Source organism: Oncorhynchus mykiss, chromosome 25 (genome assembly GCF_013265735.2).
Source record: "Oncorhynchus mykiss isolate Arlee chromosome 25, USDA_OmykA_1.1, whole genome shotgun sequence".
In the NCBI taxonomy this organism is placed as follows: domain Eukaryota; kingdom Metazoa; phylum Chordata; class Actinopteri; order Salmoniformes; family Salmonidae; genus Oncorhynchus; species Oncorhynchus mykiss.
This window is the reverse complement of record NC_048589.1, coordinates 3,985,074-4,011,269: the sequence shown is the minus strand read 5'-3', so window position 1 is coordinate 4,011,269 and position 26,196 is coordinate 3,985,074. Positions and strand designations below refer to the sequence as shown.

The following is a 26,196-nucleotide window of genomic DNA, read 5'->3' as shown; positions in this document are numbered from 1 at the left end:
CTCTAGGTCACCAGGCTGCTTGTTATGGCGCACACCTGTCATCATCGTTTTGTGCACCTGCACATCATCACTCACCTGAACTCCATCACCTCCCTGATTCCTTCCTTGTATATGTCTTTTTGGTTCCTTCCCCAGGCGTTATTGTTTCAGTTTCATGTCTGTGCGTTGTTCGTGTTTTGTTTATTGATTAAATCACTCACAGCTACCGAATAATAGTAAAGCCCCCTTTACTGGCTCAAATAGCCAACCAATCAGCCTGTTACCAACACTTAGTAAACCTCTGGAAAAAAATGTGTTTGACCAGATACAATGTTATTTCACAGTAAACAAAATTTCAGCATGCTTGGGAAGGACACTCAACAAGCAGAGCACTTACATACCTTTACACAAATAACTGATGATTGGCTGAGAGAAATTGATGATGAAATTATTGTGGGGGCTGTCTTGTTAGACTTCAGTGCAGCTTTTGACATTATTGATCATAGTCTCCTAATGGAAAAACGTATGTGTTATGGCTTTACACCCCCTGCAATAATGTGGATAAAGACTTACATGTCTAACAGAACACAGAGGGTGTTCTTTAATGGAAGCCTATCAAATATAATCCAGTTAGAATAAGGAGTTCCCCAGGGTAGCTGTTTAGGGCCCTTGCTTTTTCAAGTTTTACTAACGACATGCCACTGACTTTGAGTAAAGCCAGAACATCAGCTACCACAGCGACTGAAATGACTGCAACACTCAACAAAGAGCTGCAGTTAGTTTGAGTGGGTGGCAAGGAATAAGTTAGCCCTAAATATTTCTAAAACTAAAAGCATTGTATTTGGAACAAAACACTCGCTAAATCCTAAATCTCAACTAAATCTTGTAGTAAATCATGTGGAAATTTAGCAAGTTGATGACTAAACTGCTTAGAGGAAAGCTGTCATGGTCAAAACATATTGATGCAGTAGTAGCTAAGATGGGGAGAAGTCTGTCTATTATAAAGTGATGCCCTGCCTTCTTAACAGCACTATCAACAAGGCAGATCCTACAGGCCCTAGTTTTATCGCACCTTGACTACTGTTCAGTCGTGTGGTCAGGTGCCACAAAAAAATGACATAGGAAAATTGCAATTGGCTCAGAACAGGGCAGCACGGCTGGCCCTTGGATGCACACAGATAGCTAATATTAATAATATGCATGTCAATCTCTCCTGGCTGAAAGTGGAGGAGAGATTGACTTCATCACTACTTTTATTTATGAGAGGTATTGACATGTTGAATGCACCAAGCTGTCTAAACTACTGGCACACAGCTCAGACACCCATGCATACCCCACAAGACATGCCACAAGAGGTCTCTTCACAGTCCCCAACTCCAGAACAGTCTATGGGAGGCACACAGTACTACATAGAGCCATGAGTACATTGAACTCTATTCCACATCAAGTAACTAATGCAAGCAGTAAAATTAGATTTAAAAAAGGGATAAAACACACATTATGTAACAGTGGGGACTGTGAAGCAACACAAACATTGGCACAGACACACGCATACACACACAAACACATGCATATACACACACACACACACACACACACATGGATTTAGTATTGTAGATATGTGGTAGTGGTGGAGTAGGGGCCTGAGGGCACACAGTGTGTTGTAAAATCTGTGGATGTATTGTAATGTTTTACATTTTAAAAGCTGCTGTAGCCAGTCCAATCCAAAATGTCATGACTGCCACAGCCCCAGCCACACTCCTACTAAACTATGCCTCCAGTCTTCTGATCTAACCCGCTGGGTCATATCTCAATAACTCAGTACCAAAAACCCAGCATCAACAACCCAACCTTGCTCTTTTTACAGAAAACAACCAAACCAATTTGACCCAAAGCCTGCAACCCAGCAGTTGGGTCAAACAAACAATCCATCAGTTGGGTCAACCAAACAACTCAGCAGACACTTCTATGCTGTACAGTTGTAGGGCTATTCAATGATGATCCTGGAGGGCCGAAACGTTTAACTTTTTTCTTTCTCCCTGGTAGTTCCTTGATCCTTGACTAGAAGTTGACAGCTTTTGCACAGTATCTGTTGGAAGAAATGCAGTTTGAATCTCTTCTCCTATTCATTTTCTTCGGTGTTACCCTGCTGGTTTGTATTATGTCATCCAGCCTGTTATTTCAAGTGAGAATATTATGTGACACATTACAAATGCATTACAATAGACTTACACATGCACCATGATGTTATGTATTAAATGGTGTATGACAGCAGTCTGGCGACATGGCTAATAACTGTGGAGATGTTTCATTGTTCTGATTTGTATTGTTCATGTAGAGATAAGTATATGGCAGGTATGAGAGAGGGAGACCGATAAATAGTGAAGGGGTAGACTGGTGGACTCCATGGGCGATATACACTGAGTGTATAAAACATTAGGAACACCTTCCTAATGTTGAGTTGCACCCCCTTTTGTCCTAAGGTGTCAAAAGCATTCCACAGGGATGCTGGCCCATGTTGATTCACATGCTTCCAATAGTTGTGTCAAGTTGGCTGGATGTCTTTTGGGTGGTGGACCATGCTTGTGGGAAACACAGGATATTTTTTAGGGTGAAAAACTCAGCAGCATTGCAGTTATTGACACATTCAAATCAATTTGTGTTTGCCACATGTGCCGAATACAACAGGTATTGTACCTTACTGTGAAATGCTTACTTACAAGCCATTAACCAACAATGCAGTTCAAGAAATAGAGTTAAGACAATATTTACTAAATTAACTAAAGTAAAAAAAATGGAATCAAGAAGTAACAGAAGAAAATGACATAACAATAACGAGGCTATATACCGGGGGTACCGGTATCGAGTCAATGTGCGGGGTACATGTTAGACGAGGTAATTTGTGAAGTGACTATGCATAGATAATAAACAGCCAGTAGCAGCAGTGTAAAAACAGAGTTTGGCCATTTGATGAATTGTTCAGCAGTAAATTGTCTTGTCCTAGACTTTGTGCTCCAGTCCCGCTTGCCATGTGTTAGCAGAGAGAACAGTTTATGACTTGGGTGACTAGAGCCTTTGACAAACTGGTACACCATAAGCACTTAAATATTTTGTCTTGCCCATTCACCCTCTGATTTTTTTATTTGACCTTTATTTCATTAGGCAAGTCAGTTAAGAACAAATTCTTATTTTCAATGACAGCCTTGGTTAACTGCCTGTTCAAGGGCAGAATGTATCTTTGTCTGCTCAGGGATTTGACCTTGCAAACTTTTGGTTGCTAGTCCACCGCTGTAACCACTAGGCTACCCTGCTGCCCCAGCTAACCTGATAGGCACTCATAGCCTCAATTGTCTCGAGGCTTGAAAATCCTTCTTGATCACGCCTCCTCCCTTTCATCTACACTGATTGAAGTGGATTTAAGAAGTGACATCAATAAGGGTTCATAGCTTTCGCCTGGATACCTGGTCAGTATATGTCATTAAAAGAGTATGTTCCTAATGTTTTTTAAACTGTGTATGTGATCTGACGGTGGCAGCAGTACCGCAAGACTAACCTCCAGCACTCATTGCTGTGTGTTTCTATCTCTCTCTATGATTTTTCCAGATCCCTCCCCGTTCCACAACAACATGGGATCATATTGTAATGAAACAGCAGGGATCAGGTCTCGAACCCTCGACCTTCGAGCCGTGCCGCAAAAGCATGCTCTGCACTGAAAAACCCAGGGTCGTTACACAACTCCCTCCTTTCAAAGAGCTCGTCCTCGCGCTAGCTTGCGACTCTACGTCTTACAGTAACGCGCTCACCGGCCAAGCACACGCACTGTCGTGGATGCAGGGTTCGATCACTTCTTACACCATGGTAATGAAACAGGCAGGGAACAGGTCTCAAACCCTCGAACTTCTTGCCCGAGGTCCGGCGCGCTATCGACTGTGCCGCAAAAGCATGCTCGTGCGGCAGAGTCGATTTCCGAGCTTGTAAACCCAGGGTCGTTACAATATCATATGTAAAAGTACATGTGTGTGTATATCTATGCAAACTACACTTTTCTGTTGTAAATAGTACATGGTAGCAGTTTTGTTTACTGTGTCCATTTCATGACACCCTCAAGCCTCAACCATGTCATTGTGATGATGATTAATTTCTCTCTGTTGACAGATGTGTTTCTGTCTCGCTCTCTTTGCTTCTCTCCAGATCTCTCCCCTTTCCACAACATCCCCCTCCAGGGCCAGTACCATTGTCACCATGGCCCGGGGGTCCCTCTGGGACAGTTGTGTGACTTCACGATGGACTGCCCACTCGGCGACGACGAAGGGGACATGTGCAGTGAGTACAGCTTTTCTATTCTGAACAAAAATATAAACATTCAACAATTTCAAAGTTTTTACTGAGTTACAATTCATACAAGGAAATAAGACAATATAAATAAATAAATTAGGCCCTAATCTATTGATTACACATGACTGGGCAGGGGTGCAGCCATTGGTGGGCTGCACCCCACCCACTGGGGAGCCAGGCCCAGCCAATCAGAATTGTTTTTTTGCAACAAAAAGGCAAAAAGACAATGGAGGCAACTTCAGGTTGAGAAATGAACAATCAATTCTCTGGCAACAGCTCTGGTGGACCTTCCTGCAGTCAGTATGCCAACTTTATGCTCCCTCAAAACTTGAGACATATGTGACATTGTGTCGTGTGACAAAACTGTACATTTTAAAGTGTGCTTTTATTGTCCCCATTACAAGGTGCACCTGTGTAATGATCATGCTGTTTAATCAGCATCTTGATATGCCACACTTGTCAGTTGGATGGATTATCTTGGCAAAGGAAAAATGCTCACTGACAGTGATGTAAACAAATTTGTGCACAAAATTTGAGAGAACTTAGCTTTTTGTCCGTATTTCTGGGAATTTTTATTTCAGCTAATGAAACATGGCACCAACACTTTACATGTTGTGTTTATATTTTTGCTCAGTGAACTTCACCATTGGACTGGGTCTGTTGTGGGTAATGGAGGTTGAAGTCTGTTTGTGTGGGTGGGGGTAGGTGGATGGGAGGGGTTGGGGGGGGCATATATATATATATATATATTTTTATCATAGGTATACTTCACCTGTGAGAGATGGAATCTAAAACAAAAATCCAGAAAATCACATTGTATGATTTTTAAGTAAATTAATTAGCATTTTATTACATGACATAGGTATTTGATACATCAGAAAAGCAGGACTTAATTTGTGGTACAGAAACCTTTTTTTTGCAATTACAGAGATCATACGTTTCCTGTAGTTCTTGACCAGGTTTTCACACACTGCTGCAGGGATTTTGGCCCACTCCTCCATAGAGACCTTCTCCAGATCCTTCAGGTTTCGGGGCTGTCACTGGGTAATACGGACTTTCAGCTCCCTTCAAAGATTTTCTATTGGGTTCAGGTCTGGAGACTGGCTAGGCCACTCCAGGACCTTGAGATGCTTCTTACGGAGCCACTCCTTAGTTGCCCTGGCTGTGTGTTTCGGGTCATTGTCATGCTGGAAGACCCAGCCACGACTCATCTTCAATGCTCTTACTGAGGAAGGGAGGTTGTTGGCCAAGATCTCGCGATACATGGCCCCATCCACCCTCCCCTCAATATGGCACACTCTTTCTGTCCCCTTTGCAGAAAAGTATCCCCAAAGAATGATGTTTCCACCTCCATGCTTCACGGTTGGGATGGTGTTCTTGGGGTTGTACTCATCCTTCTTCTTCCTCCAAACACGACGAGTGGAGTTTAGTTCAAAAAGCTCTATTTTTGTCTCATCAGACCACATGACCTTCTCTAATTCCTCCTCTGGATCATCCAGATGGTCATTAGCAACCTTCAGACGGGCCTGAACATGCACTGGCTTGAGCAGGGGGACCTTGCGTGAGCTGCAGGATTTTAATCCATGACGGCGTAGTGTGTTACTAATGGTTTTCACCATGCTGCTTGCCTATTGTCCTGTAGCTCATCCCAGCCTTGTGCAGGTCTACAATTTTATTCCTGATGTCCTTACACAGCTCTCTGGTCTTAGCCATTGTGGAGAGGTTGGGAGTCTGTTTGATTGAGTGTGTGGACAGGTGTCTTTTATACAGGTAACGAGTTCAAACAGGTGCAGTTAATACAGGTAATGAGTGGAGAACAGGAGGGCTTCTTAAAGAAAAACAGGTCTGTGAGAGCCGGAATTCTTACTGGTTGGTAAGTAATTAAATACTTATGTCATGCAATAAAATGCCAATTAATTACTTAAAAATCATACAATGTGATTTTCTGGATTTTTGTTTTAGATTCCGTCTCTCACAGTTGAAGTGTACCTATGATACAAATTACAGACCTCTACATGCTTTGTAAGTAGGAAACACTGCCAATTTTGCAGGTTATCAAATACTTGTTCTCCCCACTGTATGTGTGTGTGTGCGTGAGTGAGTGTGTACGTGCGTATGTGTGCAGTTCATTATGCATGTACAGTACCAGTCAAAAGTTTGGACACACCTACTCATTCAATGTTTTTTCTTTATTTTTACTATTTTCTACATTGTTGAATAATAGTGAAGACATCAAAACGATGAAAAAACACATATGAAATCATGTAGTAACCAAATAAGGAGGGGCCTTCACGTGTACCATCTGTGGCCGCAGAGGTCACACGGCTGGTCGGTGCCGGGTTGGTTCCTTTAGGGGTCAAGGGAGCAGGCAGGGCACTCTGGTGTCACCCCGGGTGAACCTGCACCACTCTCATCCAGAGCCCTTTGTTGTACACCTGTTTGTGCATGTTTACTTTCCTGAATTTTCCCAGCATTCCCAGCATAAGGTGCTCGTCAATTCAGGCGCAGCTGGGAATTTTATCGACAGAGCATTTGCCCATAGTTTAGGGATCCCTGTTGTTCTAGTGGTTAGGCCTTTCCCAGTTCACGCTCTGGACAGTCGACCATTAGGGTCCGGATTGATTAGGAAGGCTACCATTCCCCTGGGCATGGTGACGCAGGGGGGTCACAAGGAGAGAATCAGTCTCTTCTTTATTGGCTCTCATGCGCTTCCCGTGGTACTAGGCCTCCCCTGGTTAGCTTGTTATGACCCCACCATATCATGGCAACAGAGGGCTCTCACGAGGTGGTTGCGAGAGTGCTCAGGGAGGTGTTTAGGGGTTTCCGTTGGTGCTACTACGGTGGACGGGGGGATTGTGCGGTAAATCTCCTGATAGACGCCGCAATTACCAAGAGTCACATGTATCCCCTGTCACAGGCAGAGACGGCGGCTATGGAAACATATGTTTCCGAATCCCTGCGTTGGGGGTACATTCAGTCCTCCACTTCACCCGCCTACTCAAGTTTCTTTCTTGTGAAGAAGAAGGAGGGAGGTCTGCGCCCGTGTATTGACTACAGAGGCCTAAATCAGATCACTGTGAGGTACAGTTACCCGCTACCTCTTATCGCCACTGCGATCAAGTCAATTCACGGGGGGCGCGCTTCTTCACCAAATTTGGTCTCAGGAGCGCTTACAACATGCAGTGTATCCGGGAGGGAGACGAGTGGAAGACGGCGTTCAGTACAACCTCAGGGCATTATGAGTACCTCGTCATGCCGCACGGGTTGATGAATGCTCCATCAGTCTTCCAAGAGATTTTCAGAGAATTGCATGGGTAGGGTGTAGTGGTGTATATCGATGACATTCGGATATACTCCGCTACACGCGTCGAGCATGTGTCCCTGGTGCGCAGGGTGCTTGGTCGACTGTTGGAGCCTTGACCTGTACTTCAAGGCTGAGAAATGCCTGTTCTTCCAACAGTCCGTCTCCTTCCTAGGGTACCGCATTTCCACCTCGGGGGTGGAGATGGAGAGTGACCGCATTTCAGCCGTGCGTAATTGGCCGACTCCCACCACGGTAAAGGAGGTGCAGCGGGTTCTAGGGTTTGCCAATTACTATCGGAGGTTTATCCGGGGTTTTGGTTAGGTAGCGGCTCCCATTACCTCACTCCTGAAAGGGGGACCGGTACGTTTGCAGTGGTCGGCTGAGGCGAACAGGGCTTTTGGTCACCTAAGGGCTCTGTTTACCTCGGCTCCCGTGCTGGCCCATCCGGTTCCCTCTTTGGCGTTCATAGTGGAGGTGGACACGTCCGAGGCTGGGATAGGAGCTGTGCTCTCTCAGCGCTCGGGTACGCCACCGAAGCTCCGTCCCTGTGCCTTCTTCTCGAGGAAGCTCAGCCCGGCGAGCGAAACTATGACTTGGGGGACCGGGAGCTGTTGGCTGTCGTGTGGAGACATTTTCTTGAGGGGGCTAAACACGCTTTTCTCATCTGGACTGACCACCGCAATCTGGAGTACATCCGGGCAGCGAGGAGACTGATCCCTCGCCAGGCAAGGTGGGCCATGTTTTTCACCTGTTTTGTTTTCAAACTTTCGTACAGACCAGGTTCCCATAATATGAAGGCAGACGCACCGTCCCGGCTGTATGACACAGTGGAGCGGCCCATGGATGCCGCCCCATACTCCCAGCCTCCTGCCTGGTGTCACCGGTAGTGTGGGAGCTGGACGCGGACACTGAGCAGGCGTTACGTGCAGAGCCCGCTCCCCTCCAGTGTCCCGCTGGGCATCTGTGCGTTCCGTATGCTGACTGTGACCGGCTGATCTATTGGGACCACACTTCACCTTCCTCTGGTCATCCAGCCATCAGTCGGACGGTGCGCTGTCTGAGTGGGAAGTACTGGTGGCACAGTTTGGCTAAGGACGTGAGGGTTCGTTTCCTTTTGCTTGGTGTGCGTGCAGTGTAAGGCTCCTAGGCACCTGCCCAGAGGTAATTTACACCCCCTACCCATTCCACGATGGCCATGGTCGCACCTGTCGATCGATTTCCTGACCGATCTCCCACCATCACAAGGAAACACCACGATCCTGGTTGTTGTGGATCGTTTCTCTAACTCCTGCCGTTTCCTTCCTCTGTCCGGTCTCCCTACGGCCCTACAGACTGTGTTGGCCTTGTTAAAGCACGTCTTCCGACACTACGGGGTTCCTGAGGATATAGTGTCTGTTCGGGGTCCCCAGTTCACTTCGAGAGTCTGGAGGTAGTTCATGGAATGTCTGAGGGTCTCGATCAGCCTTACCTCGGGTTTTGACCCTGAGAGTAACGGGCAGGTGGAGAGAGTTAGCCAGGATGTCGGGTAGGTTTCTGCGGTCTTATTTCCAGGACCGGCCAGGGGAGTGGGCGGCGTTCGTGCCCTGGGCAGAGATTGCCCAGAACTCGCTTCGCCACTCCTCCACTAACCTCTCCCCCATCCAGTGCATCCTGGGGTACCAGCCGGTTCTGGCTCCTTGGCATCAGAGTCAGACCGAAGCTCCTGCGGTGGACGACTGGTTCCGGCATGCGGAAGAGACATGGGACGCCGCCCATGTTCACCTTCAGCGGGCCGTGCTGCGCCAAAAGGAGAACGCAGATCACCACCGCAGTGAGACCCCGATGTTCGCACCGGGGGACCGGGTCTGGCTCTCGACCCGAAACCTACCCCTCCACCTGCACTGCCGGAAGCTGGGTCCACAGTTTGTGGGGCTGTTCAATGTCCCGAGGAGACTGAACGAGGTGTTTAACAGGTTATAGCTCCCCCCGATTACTGTATTAACTCCTCTCTCCTCAGGCCGGTGGTGGCTGGTCCGCTCCAGGAGTCTGAGGTGTGGGAGCTTCCTCCACCCCCTCTAGACATCGAGGTGGCCCCAGTGTACTCCGTTCGCTCCATACTGGATTCGATGCGTCGGGCGAGTGACCTTCAGTACCTCGTGGAGTTGGAGGGGTACAGTCCGGAGGAGAGATGCTGGGTTCCGGTGGAGGACATGTTGAACCCTTCAATGCTGCGGGAGTTCCACCGTCTCTGTCCGGACCGCCCTCCGAGCATATCCCAGTTTAGGTCACCTAACAGTACAAACTCTGAAGATAGATGGGGAGCAATTAATTCACATATGGTTTCCAGGGCACAGCTGGGGAATGACGGTAGTATTGCTAAAGGCTATAAGAACTGTCCGTCTAGTGCGTTCGGAACAGAATGAAAAAGGAGCATATTTCTGGGCGTGGAAGAATAGATTCAAGGCATAATGTACAGACAAGGGTATGGTAGGATGTGAGTACAGTGGAGGTAAACCTAGGCATTGAGTGACGATGTGAGAGGTTTTGTCTCTAGAGGCACCAGTTAAGCCAGGTGAGGTCTCTGCATGTGTGAGGGGTGGGACAAAATGGATGTCTAAGGCAATTTGGGTAATGCTGGGGGCTCTACAGTGAAATAAGACAATAATAACTAACCAAAACAGCAATAGACAAGCATATTTACATTAGAAAGAGGCATGTGTAGCCGAGTGATCATAGGGTCCAATGAGCAGCAATAGGTGAGTCAGGGATCTATTAGTTCAGTAGTCGCTACTATACTAGGCCAGCTGGAGACACGGAAATTCAGACAGCTAGGGGGCCGGGGCTAGCAGATGGCCTTCGGCGACGTCGCAACAGAAGAGCCTCTTGAAACCACCTCGGACGAATACGTCGGCAGACCAGACCATGGATCGCCAGGGCTCCTGTGTCGGCAATAAAGGGTCCAGGCCAATTGGCAAAAGAGGTATTGTAGCCCAAGAATTAGCTGGTAGACCTCTTCGGCAAGCCAGGAGATGTGCCTAGCTCGAGGCTAGCTCAAGGCTAACTGGAGCATGCTTCGGGACAGAGGCGTTAGCCAGCAGTAGCCACTTGAATGCAGCTAGCTAGCTCCGATGATCTGGTGTAATGGACCAGGGCTTGTGGAAAGCATCCGGTGAAGAGGTAGAGAAAAAGCTGTCCGATATGCTCTGGGTTGGTGTCGCGCTGTGCAGACTGGCAGGTATTGGCCGAGCTGAAGCTGGCTGGTGTCGGAGTTAATGGTGAAGACCGCTAGCAGTGGCTAACTGACTACCAGCTAGTAGCTAGTTAGCTGGCTAGCTTCTGATGGGGATTCCGATTCTAAAGTTTAAAAATAGCAGATCTGTAACACATTGGGTGAGGCAGGTTGCAGGAAAGTATATTCAGTTCATAGATGGAAAATGAGATTCAAATACATACGGGGAAAAACTAGGAAAACGACTATGTACACGGGACAAGACGGGACAAGACAAAAACACGTCCGACTGCTACGCCTTCTTGGAGAGAATGCATTCATGCTTTGGGACATGAATGCATTCATGCTTTGGATTTGTTTGGGGCAAATCCAATACAACACATTACTGAGTACTACTCTCCATATTTTCAAGCATAGTGGTGGCTGCATCATGTCGGGAGTTTTTCAGGACAAGAAAGAAATGGAGCTAAGCAGAGGCAAAGTCCTCAAGGAAGACCTGGTTCAGTGTGCTTTCCACCAGACACCGGGAGATGAATTCAACTTTCAGCAGGATAATAACCTAAAACACAAGGCCAAATTTACACTGGAGTTGCTTACCAAGAAGACAGTGAGAATGTTCCTATGGCAAAACTTGAAAATGGTTGTCTAGCAATGATCAACAACCAATTTGACAGAGCTTAAAGAATTTTTTAAATAATAATGGACAAATATTGTACAATCCAGGTGTGCAAAGGAGTATGAATACTCTCTGAAGGCACTGTATATAATTGCATGTGTGTCGCTGTACATATCTCTGTAAACACATTTGAAATGAATTCCAGGAAAAACATACAGAATGTTAATTTACCTTAAATTAATCTCCATTCATGCACATGTATGTGAAGCTGACCAGAAATAACATTAGCATGCCTATGATGGCCACTTCCCTGTGCCTATAGGTCAGCGAACTGTGGGGGCTAGCGAAATAAGAGGCTAACGTGAGGGTTCAAATCCTAGGCCTGATGGCTTTTTCCCTAGTACCATCAAGCTATCAATGCCAATTAGACTAGCACACTAACCCAGGGGCATAATGTACATTTGAATGTGGCGTGTGCTGGAGATGCCCCAGAGAGACCGACCGTTGCATGACAGTTGAATTAATCACTACTTAAAACATGAAATGCATGGAGATCGGTAGGCGTGGCGGCCATAGGTTACACAGCTTGGGGTTCACTGGAATTGTTGATACCGTTGCCTTTGTACAGTGAGTGACTTGAGAGGTGTGCATAACAAATTATTTGGAAGCTCGTTACCCATCTGAAGCTTCCTCTTTGTGGCAACTTCTCTGTTGTATCTCATCTTCAAATAGTGCCAGTCAACCCTGTCAATTATGGAGTAGTTATTTGTCAGTGGTTACGATAACACTAGTTACATCATTGATCTCATTTAGTGGATTGACTCTATTTGACATGAGAAGTGGAAAGTACTGTACATTACTCTACTTCTCATGTCATAAACAATGGATCTATTAGTCACCTGTCCTTTTCCACTCAAATTATGTCCTGAGGATTGCAACGTGATGGTAAGCACCAAGTCTATTTGCGTTGGGAACTAGAGCTCGCTCTCCCATGGCTTGCTCTCTCCTTCCCTCCCACCTCTCCCTCTCTCCCCCTCTGTCCCATCTCTCTCTCTCTCCTATCCCAGCTCTCTCGCTCCCCCCTCTGTCCCATCTCTCTCTCCCTCCTATTTCTCTCTTTCTGATCCCTCTCTCTTCCTCAGTCACTTGCAGTTGTGCCCTGCATTTGTGTCCATCTACCCTCCCTGAAACTTTCGCGACTCCAGAGTCCCAAAACACACCATGTTACCCTTCGGCATAACCTATTCCGTATGATCAATCCATCATTTATCTCATTTCAATCAAGAGGAATTTATGGCATTGATATTGAAGATGGGGGGTGGATTCATTTTTACACATCCGCCCATTAGAGGATCGAAGACTATGCTGGTCGATGTGTTTACAGTCATAGGTCATCATTTCCACCCTCCCTTTCTCGCTCTGCCTCGCCTCTGCAGATGAGTCGCAATAGTTGAGCAGAGGCTTCACTGATCATCAATCAGAGATATAATTGCATTTGTGGCCACTGATGCTGATTTGGTTGTGTGTGTCTGCATGCATGTGTGTGTGTGTTTGTGTGTGCATGAACGTGTGTTCCCTTCCCTGTGAGTATCTTTGAGTCTACTTAATTGTGTCATCCAGTGCCAATTAGTGTAGAGAGAACAAGTTACAGATGGAACTATTTCAGCATGGGAACGAACTGCAGGAGTGGTACAGGCCCTTAAAGTGCTAGAGCTGGCAGCATGCATCCTTGCTGAGATGACTTGGTAGAGTTAATGTGAAACAGGACAAATTGTCCTACTAGAAGCCTTGGGCAACTATCTTCCCCCTATGAAGTGGCTTTTAGGCAGCTATATATCAGTGGCGGTCGGTGCCAGTTAACTTCTTGGTGACAGGGGGCAGTATTTTCACGTCTGGATGAAATGCATGCCCAAATTCAACTGCCTGCTACTCATCCCCAGAAGATAAGATATGCATATTATTATTTTCTTCCTGTATTGAACACAGATCCTCCCGTCTTCAATGTATCGATTATTTACGTTAACCTCTCTTGCGCACTGAACCCGTTAACGGGATTAAATTCGACAACATACGTTGATCGCTACATAAATAGTCATATTAAACATTCATGAAAATACAAGTGTCTCACATGTTTCGAAAGCCTAGAATCTTGCTAATCCAACTGCGTTGTCAGATTTAAAAAATGATTTACTGCTAAAGAATACGATGCAATTATCTGAGGATAGAGCCCCATTAAAAAAACAACTATTTCAACTAGCACAGGCGTAACAAAATCACAAACTGCAATAACATAAATCGTTTACCTTTGACGATCTTCCTCTGTTTGCAATCCAAATGCTCAATGTTACAAAATGAATGGTCTTTTGTTTTATAAAATCCATTTTTATAGCCTAACACGAAACATTTTGTGAACCGCATCTGTTGTGAATTCCGTCTCATTCCATTTTCGACGACACATTCGATGTAAATACACACACGAAATGTGACTTTTCCAGTCATGTTTGGTTTCATTGCAATCAACTGGTTTGTTTGTAACACAACCAAACCTGATGGGTCATTTCGCGGGACATATTGACTGAAAGAAACCGATTTGAAGACAACAAGTAATTACATAATTGTGCACCAATGATATGACCGCTGTTTCGTTGATTGACTGTATTTTAACCCAATGATCACTGATCGTCTTGAAATCTATCTGGGTAGATAGCCAATGAGCTGAGGTAAACGGCAATATGCAATGTTTATGTGTTGGAAGACCAACCCATGTCGTAAACTCCGTCGTAAAGAGGGTCATTCGCTATTGAAGTTTCATACCGGAAGGAGAAACACATAGCGTTGTTTTGGTAAAGCGAGTCTTCAGCTGTTTATATATCAATCAGTATGGCGACTAAGTCAGGGAAAGCTAAATCTAAGTCTAGATATACAGATGTACACACAATTTTAGAAGAAATTGATCGGGACAATGAGACAGAGATTGTTGGAGGATGATTCTTTTAGCGATTCCCAAATGGAGGAATATTTTTTGAACGGAGAGGACATCATTTTGGACTGGTAAGTTTTTCTCATGCCAATGCCGTTGTTTGAAATGAATAACATAAAATATTATTTGTGAAATGAAATTGCCTATTTGAGGCTGTTGAGGGGAGGGCAGGCCCACAACAATGGCCAAAGTGAAATGGAGACAGTAGATACAGCTGGTCTGTTGTAATATAATAAAGACAGTATATCTAGCTGGTCTGTCATAATATAACAGAGACAGTAGATCTAGCTGAAATGTCGTAATATAAAATAGACAGTAGATCTAGCTGGTCTGTCATAATGTAAATGAGACAGTAGATCTAGCAGGTCTATAATAATATATTCAACCTTATGTTCCCTGTACTCTATATATATATATATATATATATATATATATATATATATATATATATATATATATATGTGTGTTTATTATACCTGTTGATACAGGGCTCATATGTGAAACTATTCTAACTGAACATTTTCTTTCACAGTGACACTGACTCCGAATGGGAGCCCCCAGTGCCAAGCTGTCCATCTCCCACTGAAGCTGGTTCATCCAGCTCCTGCCACAAGTGGTGTTCATCTGCCCAAATGTATTTCTGCAGGCATGGATGTGCTATGGCACCTGGCATCAGCAGCATACTATTGTGTAGAGGACTGAGGGTCTTCCAAATATTGAAAGTGTTATTTTGTAAATGTGTATATTTTTTTTCATGTTTTTTCTCTATTTTTTGGGGGGTCTGTTAGAATACCATTTTGGTATTTTGTATATAGTTATTCCATTCAAAATGTATAACTTCACCAATTTGGCCACTTGGGTCCATTTGGGCTACTTGTGTGGGACACCTTGGTGATTTCATGATAAATGTCATGTAGCACACTCATTTTGGAAGTTATCATTCTGAAACTTTGCACAAGTTCTGTTGCTCTCTTATGTTTTTCACTGAAATTGTCCCCATCATCCTATCTGAATGTTTGTTTTATCTTGCTCATTTTAAAGATGATGATACAACAATAAATAAATAAAACGTATGTTTTTTTCATTGTATTATCTAAACCAGATCTATTGTGTTATATTCTCCTACATTCACTTCACATTTACACAAACTTCAGAGTGATTTCTTTCAAATGGTACCAAGAACATGCATATCCTTGGTTCTGTGCCTGAGCTCCAGGCAGTTAGATTTGGGTATATCTTCAGGCGGAAATTGAAAAAAGTAGAGGGTAGCTCTAAGAGGTTTTAAAAGAAAGTTGTATTACAAAAGTAGTTTGAAATGTCTTGGCAAAGTTCACAGGTAACTTTTGAGATATTTTGTTGTCACGTTGAGCAAGTTGGAACCGGTGTTTTTCTGGATCAAATGCGCCAAATAAATGGACATTTTGGATATATATCGACAGAATTAATCGAACAAAAGGACCATTTGTGCTGTTTATGGGACATATCGGAGTGCCAACAAAATAAGCTCATCAAAGGTAAGGCATGAATTATATTTATATTTCTGTGTTTTGTGTAGCGCCTGCAGGGTTGAAATATGGTTTCTCTCTTCGTTTACTGAGGTGCTATCCTCAGATAGTAGCATCGTTTGCTTTCGCGGAAAAGCCTTTTTGAAATCTGACATGTTGGCTGGATTCACAACATGTGTAGCTTTAATTTGCTATCTTGCATGTGTGATTTAATGAAAGTTTGATTTTATAGTAATTTATTTGAATCTGGCGCTCTGCATTTTCCCGGGCTTTTGGCCAGGTGGGACGCCATGCCACATATCCCAGAGAGATTAAGATAAGATTATTTTTTGAGCATTGCCTTATTTCTATTACAGCATAATGGATGACTGTCATTCATATTCCATTCACCCAGCTCAATGTGACATCGATCGATTTAGGCTACTACATGAAACTTGAATGTTCCCTGTACCCACCATGAGGTTGCTACAACCTTGAATGAAAATGTACAACGTAGCTCCACAGGTCGAGAGAATTTTGAGTAATCAAGGTGACAGACAGTGGCACATTCAATGCCGCTTTGCACACTCTTGCAAGTAGCTAATCTAGGGTGTAATCATTAGTCCAACAGTTGCAAACGAGAGATTCTATTGGACAAATTCAGGTATGTTTATCCCCGTTTTATTCCGTTTGCTTCCATTTGAATACACCCCTGATCACATACAAACACAGTTCACTTTCGTAGTTGCCACATACAATTCCTTCTCGCATCTATCTACACGCTCTCCTCCTCTCACCTTTTCCCTTCACTTTTGGATTTCAGTGCACAACATATCAGCTGTCTCTGACCAGGCGAAAAAACCTTTCCAAGTCAAACCTTCATATCATGACCACTAACCGCTTCGCACGGCCTACATCGTTGTCACGTATTTGGGATTTCGTATTCATTAGGATCCCCATTAGCTGCTGCAAAAGCATCAGCTACTCTTCCTGGGGTCCACATGAATCAGAACATAATACATAGTACAGAACATTATTAGTCAATGGTTGAAATACATACGTTTAAAACGTCACACACAGCCTACATATCAGTACATACACACAATATCTAGGTCTAACACACAGCACAGTGCAAATTACAATACAAAATATAAAATGGTTGTGTCGCTTCACAGTCCCCTTTGTGCAGTAAGGTGTTCTTTTATCTGTTTTTTTAAACTGGGTTTATTGCTAGCTTGAGAAACCTAGGGTGGCAGAGAGTTCCATGTAGTCATGGTTCTATTGAATACTGTTTCCCAGCCTCTGTTCTGGACCTGGGGACTGTGAAGAGACCTTGGGTTTCATGTCTTGTGTTGTACTGATGAGTGTCTGAACTCTGTGCCAACTGCTTAACAGTTCGGTACCTTCGACACATCAATACCTCACACAAAGACCAATAAGGATGCAGTCAATCTCTCCTTAACTTTGATCCAGGAGAGACTGACATGCATGTTACTGACACTTTCCTGCTGTGCATATAAGTGTGATACGTGCTGCTTTGTTCTGGACCAACTGCAATTGACCTATGTCCTTCTTTGGCGCACATGACCACCTCACAGTCAACATAGCTACTAGAACTAGCACTTTAGTAAACCCACTACCATCATGCAATACAGTGTACAGTCATCAGCAAGTAGTTACCCGGTGGCAATACATTTATAAAACCAAACGCCTTGGAAGAGTTCCAGTGTTGGAAAGCCATAGCCAGCTAGGTAACATAGCATCCCTCTCTGTTTGAGCTGGGTGTTTGAGTAGGCTAAACGAGCTAGCTGCATTTGAAGCTAGCTAAGTAAATGAACGTGAAAGTGCAATAAAATATACTAGGAAATCTCTCTCACTTCTCCTTCATTTTGGAATAAATTAATTTGTTAAACTGTTCAACTATTGTCCTTCTCTCACTTTGAGTGAAATACTCACCACATTGTATGCACTGCACTGCTAGCTAGCTGTAGCTTATACTTTCACTGCTAGATTCATTCTCTAATCCTTTGATTGTGTGGACAACATGTCAGTTCATGTTGTAAGAGCTCTGATAGGTTGGCGGACTATGTAAGTCTATGGACGGGGCTGCGAACCATGAGCCTCATAAGTTTTGTATTGAAGTCAATGTACCCAGAGGAGGACAAAAGCTAGCTGTCCTCCGGCTACACCACGGTGCTACCCTCCAGAGTGCTGTAGAGGCTACTGTAGACCTTCATTTCAACAGTGTTTTTTAGTCAATTATTTGGTGACGTGAATATAGTTAGTATAGTTTTATCTAAAAAGGATAACTTTGTTAGTTTCCCTTTTTCTTTTTTCACTGAGGAGGATGGTCCTCCCCTTCCTCCTCTGAGGAGCCTCCATGTCACGGCATTCCTGTGGTGAAGGAGAAGCGGACCAAAACGCAGCGTGGTGGTTATTCATGTTTTTAATAAAGACAACTATACATGAACAGACTAAACAAAACAAGAAAAGTGAAAATCTAAACAGCCCTATCTGGTGCAAAACACAAAGACAGGAACAATCACCCACAAGCACACAGTGAAACCCAGGCTACCTAAATATGGTTCCCAATCAGAGACAATGACTAACACCTGCCTCTGATTGAGAACCATATCAGGCCAGACATAGAAATAGACAAACAAGACATCCAACATAGAATGCCCACTCAGATCACAACCTGACCAACCAAAACATAGAAACATACAAAGCAAACTATGGTCAGGGTGTGACACTCCACTGCTACATTGGGGCCAAAAAGTATTTAGTCAGCCACCAATTGTGCAAGTTCTCCCACTTAAAAAGATGAGAGAGGCCTGTAATTTTCATAATAGGTACACTTCAACTATGACAGACAAAATGATTGAAAAAATCCAGAAAATAACATTGTTGTATTTTTTATGAATTTATTTGCAAATGGTGGTGGAAAATAAGTATTTGGTCAATGACAGAAGTTCATCTCAAATGTTTTCTGTAAGTCTTCACAAGGTTTTCACACACTGTTGCTGGCATTTCGGCCCATTTCTCCATGCAGATCTCCTCTAGAGCAGTGATGTTTTGGGGCTGTTGCTGGGCAACACGGACTTTCAACTCCCTCCAAAGATTTTCTATGGGGTTGAGATCTGGAGACTGGCTAGGCCACTCCAGGACCTTGAAATGCTTCTTATGAAGCCACTCCTTCGTTGCCCGGGCGGTGTGTTTGGGATCATTGTCATGCTGAAAGACCCAGCCACGTTTAATCTTCAATGCCCTTGCTGATGGAAGGAGGTTTTCACTCAAAATCTCACGATACATGGCCCCATTCATTCTTTCCTTTACACGGATCAGTCATCCTGGTCCCTTTACTGAAAAACAGCCCCAAAGCATGATGTTTCCACCCCCATGCATGTGTTCTTTGGATGCAACTCAGCATTCTTTGTCCTCCAAACACGACGAGTTGAGTTTTTACCAAAAATTTATATTTTGGTTTCGTCTGACCATATGCCATTCTCCCAATCTTCTTCTGGATCATCCAAATGCTCTCTAGCAAACTTCAGACGGGCCTGGACATGTACTGGCTTAAGCAGGGGGACACGTTTGGCACTGCAGGATTTGAGTCCCTGGCAGCGCAGTGTGTTACTGATGGTAGGCTTTGTTACTTTGGTCCCAGCTCTCTGCAGGTCATTCACTAGGTCCCCCCGTGTGGTTCTGGGATTTTTGCTCACCGTTCTTGTGATCATTTTGACCCCACGGGGTGAGATCTTGCGTGGAGCCCCAGATCGAGGGAGATTATCAGTGGTCTTGTATGTCTTCCATTTCCTAATAATTGCTCCCACAGTTGATTTCTTCAAACCAAGCTGCTTACCTATTGCAGATTCAGTCTTCCCAGCCTGGTGCTTGTTTGTAGGTGACCAAATACTTATTTTCCACCATAATTTGCAAATAAATTCATTAAAATCCTACAATATGATTTTCTGGATTTTATTTCTCATTTTGTCTGTCATAGTTGAAGTATACCTATGATGAAAATTACAGGCCTCTCTCATCTTTTTAAGAGGGAGAACTTGCACAATTGGTGGCTGACTAAATACTTTTTTGCCCCACTGTAGGTCTCAGAAGATTCCTTAACCCCTGTTATAATGTAGCCAGGTAGCTGTTTGTTGAAGTGTAGAAGTATCATGGAGTCATATAGCACTCCGCTAAGAACAACAGAACCCCTTCTATACCTCATTTAGCATCTACCAATGTGTTTTAATTGCTCGGTTGTTGTGTTTCTGTGGTAATTATAAAAGTCTTGACTAGAAGTATAGCGGCTACAAATTGTTATGGTATGCTAGTAATAGTACACACTTTTGCACCATTTCAATCCATTGTTATTTTCGTTATCAACTGTACTGAGCATAATCAAATGTTCTCTTACCATTTTTCAGCTTTTCCACAATAGCAAACCATTCAGAATGGAGCAATGTTTTGGGGAGTTATTTGTAGTGTGGCTATTGGAACCAAGCTGTCAACAACAAATACATCCTTGCGATGCTCTCTGGAATATTCCAATGCACTCTTGACATTGCTGTAACACCAGTTTTCTGGATTTTTTTTCCTCATTTTGTCTGTCATAGTTGACGTGTACCTATGATGAAAATTACAGGCCTCTCTCATCTTCTTAAGTGGGAGAACTTGCACAATTGGTGGCTGACTAAATACTTTTTTGCCCCCACTGTATACATAGAGTGCAGTCAACCCCCCCCCCCAATTGACAGCAAGCTTGCATCACCAAACCTTTTTTCTATAATTTATTTTTCATCCTCCCCTTTTCTTTCTCCTCTCTCTCTCCGACACATCTCTTTCATATGTGTAAAAGCTTTTCTTTTTTTTTTGCTCTTTCTCTCACTTTTTCTGAAATTATTAGCCCCTGTATTTTTGCTCCTTCTTCTGGTCTCTCCCCTTTCACCCTTCCCTCATCCCCCATCCTTCTCTCCTTCCCTCCATCAGTCACTCACTCACTCTTTATACAGCACTGGGACCAAAAGGATTAGCCCCATATTTTCTCTCCTTCTTCTCCCGCACTCCCCCTCTGCCCTTGCTACTGAGACACTCCTCTCATCATGTCCTCCTCTCTGATGTTCCATCTCTCTCACTGTCTGTCTGTATCTCTCTAGGACAATTGAGCTACAAGGCTACTCACTTTCTTCTCCTCTTTCTACCTCTCTTGCTCTCTCTGTCTTTCTCTCCCTCTCAGGTCAGTTTCTCATTGGCAGCTATTGCTCCTTCGAGGATGGTGAGTGCGGTTGGCAGCCAACAGCGGCCAAGGGATCCTCCTGGAGGCGTGTCCACACCCCGCCAAAGGGGGTGCGGCCCAGCTGTTCATCATCCTCAGGTGAATCATCCATTCTGATATCGATAACACAAGCCCTGTACACAACCCCTAGCTTCCGTCGAGGCAGTCTATTACCCCTAAGGCACTTGGGAAGATCTGAAACGACTGGATAGATGTAGGTATATATATGTGGAAAAAGTAGAGCTGAACCATATTGCTTACACAGTACCAATCCAGTTCTGGAGAATAGGGGCTAGGGGTTGTTTCTGGACTTGGTCATCATCAATTTACTGAATGCCTTTAGTGGCTGTAATGCAAAGTAAGGCCTACACTGTATGCTCAAATTCGGGCATAACAGAGAAAACACAACCTCTGTTGTTTTTGTAAAATCTGCCGTGTCATTGAATTGTTTTGTTGCAAAGCACAGATATTTAACTGGTTTTCTGTGTGTTTACGTACTTGTTTGTGTGTGTGGGTGCATATAATCTTCTGTTCTGTCTGTTTATCTGTTTGTATGCATGTATGCGTGTGCGTGTGTGTGTGTGTGCGTTCCAGGTGCCATGTTCAGTGTGGATGGAGGGCAGTCCAAGGATCATCAGGTGTCAACGTTGCTCAGGAGCCCTCTCTTCCCCCCTCCCCTACGGAACTCTCGATGTGAGGTGAGAGCCCTCTCTCTCTCTCTCACACACACACACACACACACACACACACACACACACACGAGGAGAGAGACAGATACACACACACACAGAGAGACAGATGCACCAGACACTCAGAGACACACACACACACACACACACACACACGAGGAGAGAGACAGATACACACACCAGACACACACACACACACACACACACACACACACACACACACACACACACACACACACACACACACACACACACACACACACACACACACACACACACACACACACACGAGGAGAGAGACAGATACACACACCAGACACACACACACACACACACACACACACACGAGGAGAGAGACAGATACACACACCAGACACACACACACACACACACACAGAGAGAGGGACAGATACACACACACACACACACACACACAAGGAGAGAGACAGATACACACACCAGACACACACATACACACACACAGAGAGAGACAGATACACACACACACACACACACACACACACACACACACACACACACAGAGACAGATACAGACACTCAGAGACACACACACACACACACACACAGAGAGAGACAGATACACCAGACACTCAGAGACACACACACACACACAATGCCCTCCCGTTGTGTGCACATTTGGAGACTCAGCATTGGGTAATTATAATTAAGGCGCATAGCACAAATAGTTCAGATGTAGTCATTTAAGTCTGACCAACCACTTCTTTTGACCAGGACCCATGTAGGGAATAGGGTGCCATTTGGGATGGAGACACAGAAAGTGTGGAGCACAAACAACAACATGAATGAATGGACAGACTAATTATGTTAGACAGGAGAGTCTGGAAGAAAACAGGCACACCTGGAATAAAAATAGAGCAGGATTACTATTGAAAAACAAAGTTATTGATGATAGCAGGATTGCCGAAAGACTGAAAATAATTTGTAGGTATAATGAGCAGAGCTCTCCTTACTCCTTAATTCAACTAATGGATTTTAAAGTTCTTGTTGAATATCTTGAAGCAATATCTCTCCATTTAACTATTAGTTTACCTTGTAAGTTGTCGGAAACAAACAAACAGACAGACAGACAGACAGACAGACAGACAGACAGACGCATGCACCCACGCACGCTTGCACACACACACACATTTACACTGGCCTGGGAAGAGCTGCAGTGGACAGGTGAGGGGGAGCGCATGTGGAAGCTTGCACTGCTTCATTTATCAATTTAATTAATTAATTGAATTCAACTATTTCCTGAATGCACAGATTGCATGAAATTTGGTCCCAACCCTGATAGTGGCGGGTTAGCAAGCTATCATGGGGATTTCGAGACACAAGGTCAACCCAATTAGTAAGAGGCTGGTGATATGGAATGCATTATTCATACCTTATTGGTCAGTCTGCGACCAGCGGGGTTGTTAGTCAGGTCTAGACAGGGTGAGTCCACGGCTATGGTTGTAAACGTCCCCCTCTTCATAGGAGGTGTCTGGCAAGTGGGCCAATATCATATTTAGAGGTATTTGGTATAGTGTCCATATTTAGGGGTATTTGGTATGGTGTCCATAGAAGGGCACCCCCTTCTGTATTTTGGAGGTGGGGGAAGGTGGAGTGCTGGGAGAGAGCGTGAACAGGAGAGAGAGAGGAGTGTGTGGATAAGCACGACTAGAGAGAGAGAGCGAAAGATGAGATAGAAAGATAAACAGAGATGGGGATATCAGTCCTGAACTGTGCTCGCGGCACCGCTACAGCCCAGCTAGCCGCAGTCAGTGGTTCCTTGGCAAGGGCCCAAAGATTAGCCATGATTCCAGATTAGCACCTCAATCTTTCCCCTTACACGACCCTGAGCTGTCCAATGTACGGTACCTGCCTGTCTGGTTTGTCTGACGCAGGACCCAATCTCAAGAGTAGATTGGCTTGGTTATTAGTTGCAGGTCATGTTCACCTCAAAGTAATGCCTGGCAAACACTGTTTGACTTCTATAATCTTGATGTCGGGGAACTTCTCAGTTTCACAAAGGTGAATTTGGATCAATGATTATTGAGTGAGGGAGATGGTACACTGCGATAGAATACCTAATACTACATCATTGAAATTATAGTTACACATTTTATCAGAGGGAAACCCTATTCGTCACCTGTGCATACTGGAGAGAGAGAAAGATAGCATTTAGTCAGGTGGAATGTCGTGCAGTTTGTTTGAGAAGAATATGAGCAATATGAATCGGGAACTTTGTATAGCAAAGTGTACAGCTGAGACAATTGGTGAATCTGCAGGTTTAAGACAGATACCCGCACACTGCTCCTGCAGTTTTATCTAGATACATTTTTTTTTTTATACCCAAATGTCTTCCCTGAATGTCTGGCTGGATGAAGACATTTCAGGTTAAAATGTTGCATTTAATAACAGTGGGGAACATTCAACAGAGTGCAGGTGTTTATCTCCATGATGTACCCTGCAACTGCAAGTAACTGGATGTGGGTACACTACTTCTAAAGTAGTAATTATGACAGTAGAGCATCAAATCAAATCGAATCAAATGTATTTATATAGCCCTTCGTACATCAGCTGATATCTCAAAGTGCTGTACAGAAACCCAGCCTAAAACCCCAAACAGCAAGCAATGCAGGTGTAGAAGCACAGTGGCTAGGAAAAACTCCCTAGAAAGGCCAAATCCTAGGAAGAAACCTAGAGAGGAACTAGGCAATGCTTGGTGGCCAGTCCGCTTCTGGCTGTGCCGGGTGGAGATTATAACAGAACATGGCCAAGATGTTCAAATGTTCATAAATGACCAGCATGGTCAGGCAGAACAGTTGAAACTGGAGCAGCAGCACGGCCAGGTGGACTGGGGACAGCAATGTCAGGTAGTCCTGAGGCATGGTCCTAGGGCTCAGGTCCTCCGAGAGAGAGAGAAAGAAAGAAAGAGAGAATTTGAGAGAGCATACTTAAATTCACACAGGACACCGGATAGGACAGGAGAAGTACTCCAGATATAACAAACTGGCCCTAGCCCACCGACACATCAACTACTGCAGCATAAATACTAGAGGCTGACAACCTAGACAGGAAGATCACATCAGTGACTCACCCCTCCTAGGGACGGTATGAAAGAGCCCTAATAAGCCAGTGACTCAGCCCCTGTAATAGGGTTAGAGGCAGAGAATCCCAGTGGAAAGAGGGGAACCGGCCAGGCCGAGACAGCAAGGGCGGTTCGTTGCTCCAGAGCCTTTCTGTTCACCCTTCACACTCCTGGGCCAGACTACACTCAATTATATGACCCACTGAAGAGATGAGTCTTCAGTAAAGACTTAAAGGTTGAGACCGAGTCTGCGTCTCTCACATGGGTAGGCAGACCATTCCATAAAAATGGAGCTCTATAGGAGAAAGCCCTGCCTCCAGCTGTTTGCTTAGAAATTCTAGGGACAATTAGGAGGCCTGTGTCTTGTGACCGTAGCGTACGTGTAGGTATGTACGGCAGGACCAAATCAGAGAGATAGGTAGGAGCAAGCCCATGTAATGCTTTGTAGGTTAGCAGTAAAACCTTGAAATCAGCCCTTGCCTTGATTGTTATTTTCATGGAAATGTAATTCTAGAAGAGAAATAAATAAATTGTGTCTCAGTAAAAAATCAGAAGAGGAAAGCCAAGAGCTTTCTCTGATGTGTTCAAACAAATGATTTGAGATGTCAATGTGTGTCTTAGTCAAGTCCTATTCTGACTCATAATACTCATAAGTTTTTTCATCTCCCCAACAGGTACGGTTCTTGATGTGTTCTGGAGGTGGCCAGAGAGGGGCACTGTCTTTGTGGCTGGTGGAAAACAGCACACGACCAGAGGAGCAGCGCAGACTGTGGTACTCTGCCAACGAGCCCAAGACCAAGAAAGGCTGGAGACGCATTATCGTTCCTCTCTACGGACTTGTTGACTGGTACGGCGGATCAATTTGGTCCATTGACAGAGAGACAAGTGATTTGGCCAATCCCAGCCTTAGGCAAACAAAGTGAAGTGTATGAATATTTAACAGGGTCAATATGGGGCACTGCGCCATTAGATGGTGAGATTATAGAATCATACTACATTGGAAACATGCACCATGTCAAAGCATAAAAGAACCTGCAAACCACAGAGCTGCATGTGCTTTGTGTATTCGTTTGGGATGAAAGAAAATACATATAGCCTCTCAGGTCCAAAGACACAGTAATGAATAGCTTTTTTCTTCAGTTCTTCCTTCCAAATGCAGATTTTCAACATTTACATTCCATTTTAAGATAACCCTCCCTTTCACCCTGCAAACGTAATGAATCCCA

General features: G+C 44.5%; 1 protein-coding gene across 1 annotated transcript in view; it reads left to right on the top strand.

Annotated features, from left to right (window-relative positions):
* LOC110504172 (ALK tyrosine kinase receptor-like) overlaps positions 1–26,196 on the top strand; it is a 629,320-nt gene that overhangs the window by 565,005 nt on the left and 38,119 nt on the right. The window contains exons 6-9 of the mRNA XM_036962248.1: positions 4,171–4,302; positions 21,143–21,280; positions 21,776–21,879; positions 25,645–25,817. Coding sequence (XP_036818143.1) covers positions 4,171–4,302; positions 21,143–21,280; positions 21,776–21,879; positions 25,645–25,817 — 547 coding nt within the window. The remainder of the gene's footprint in view (positions 1–4,170; positions 4,303–21,142; positions 21,281–21,775; positions 21,880–25,644; positions 25,818–26,196) is intronic.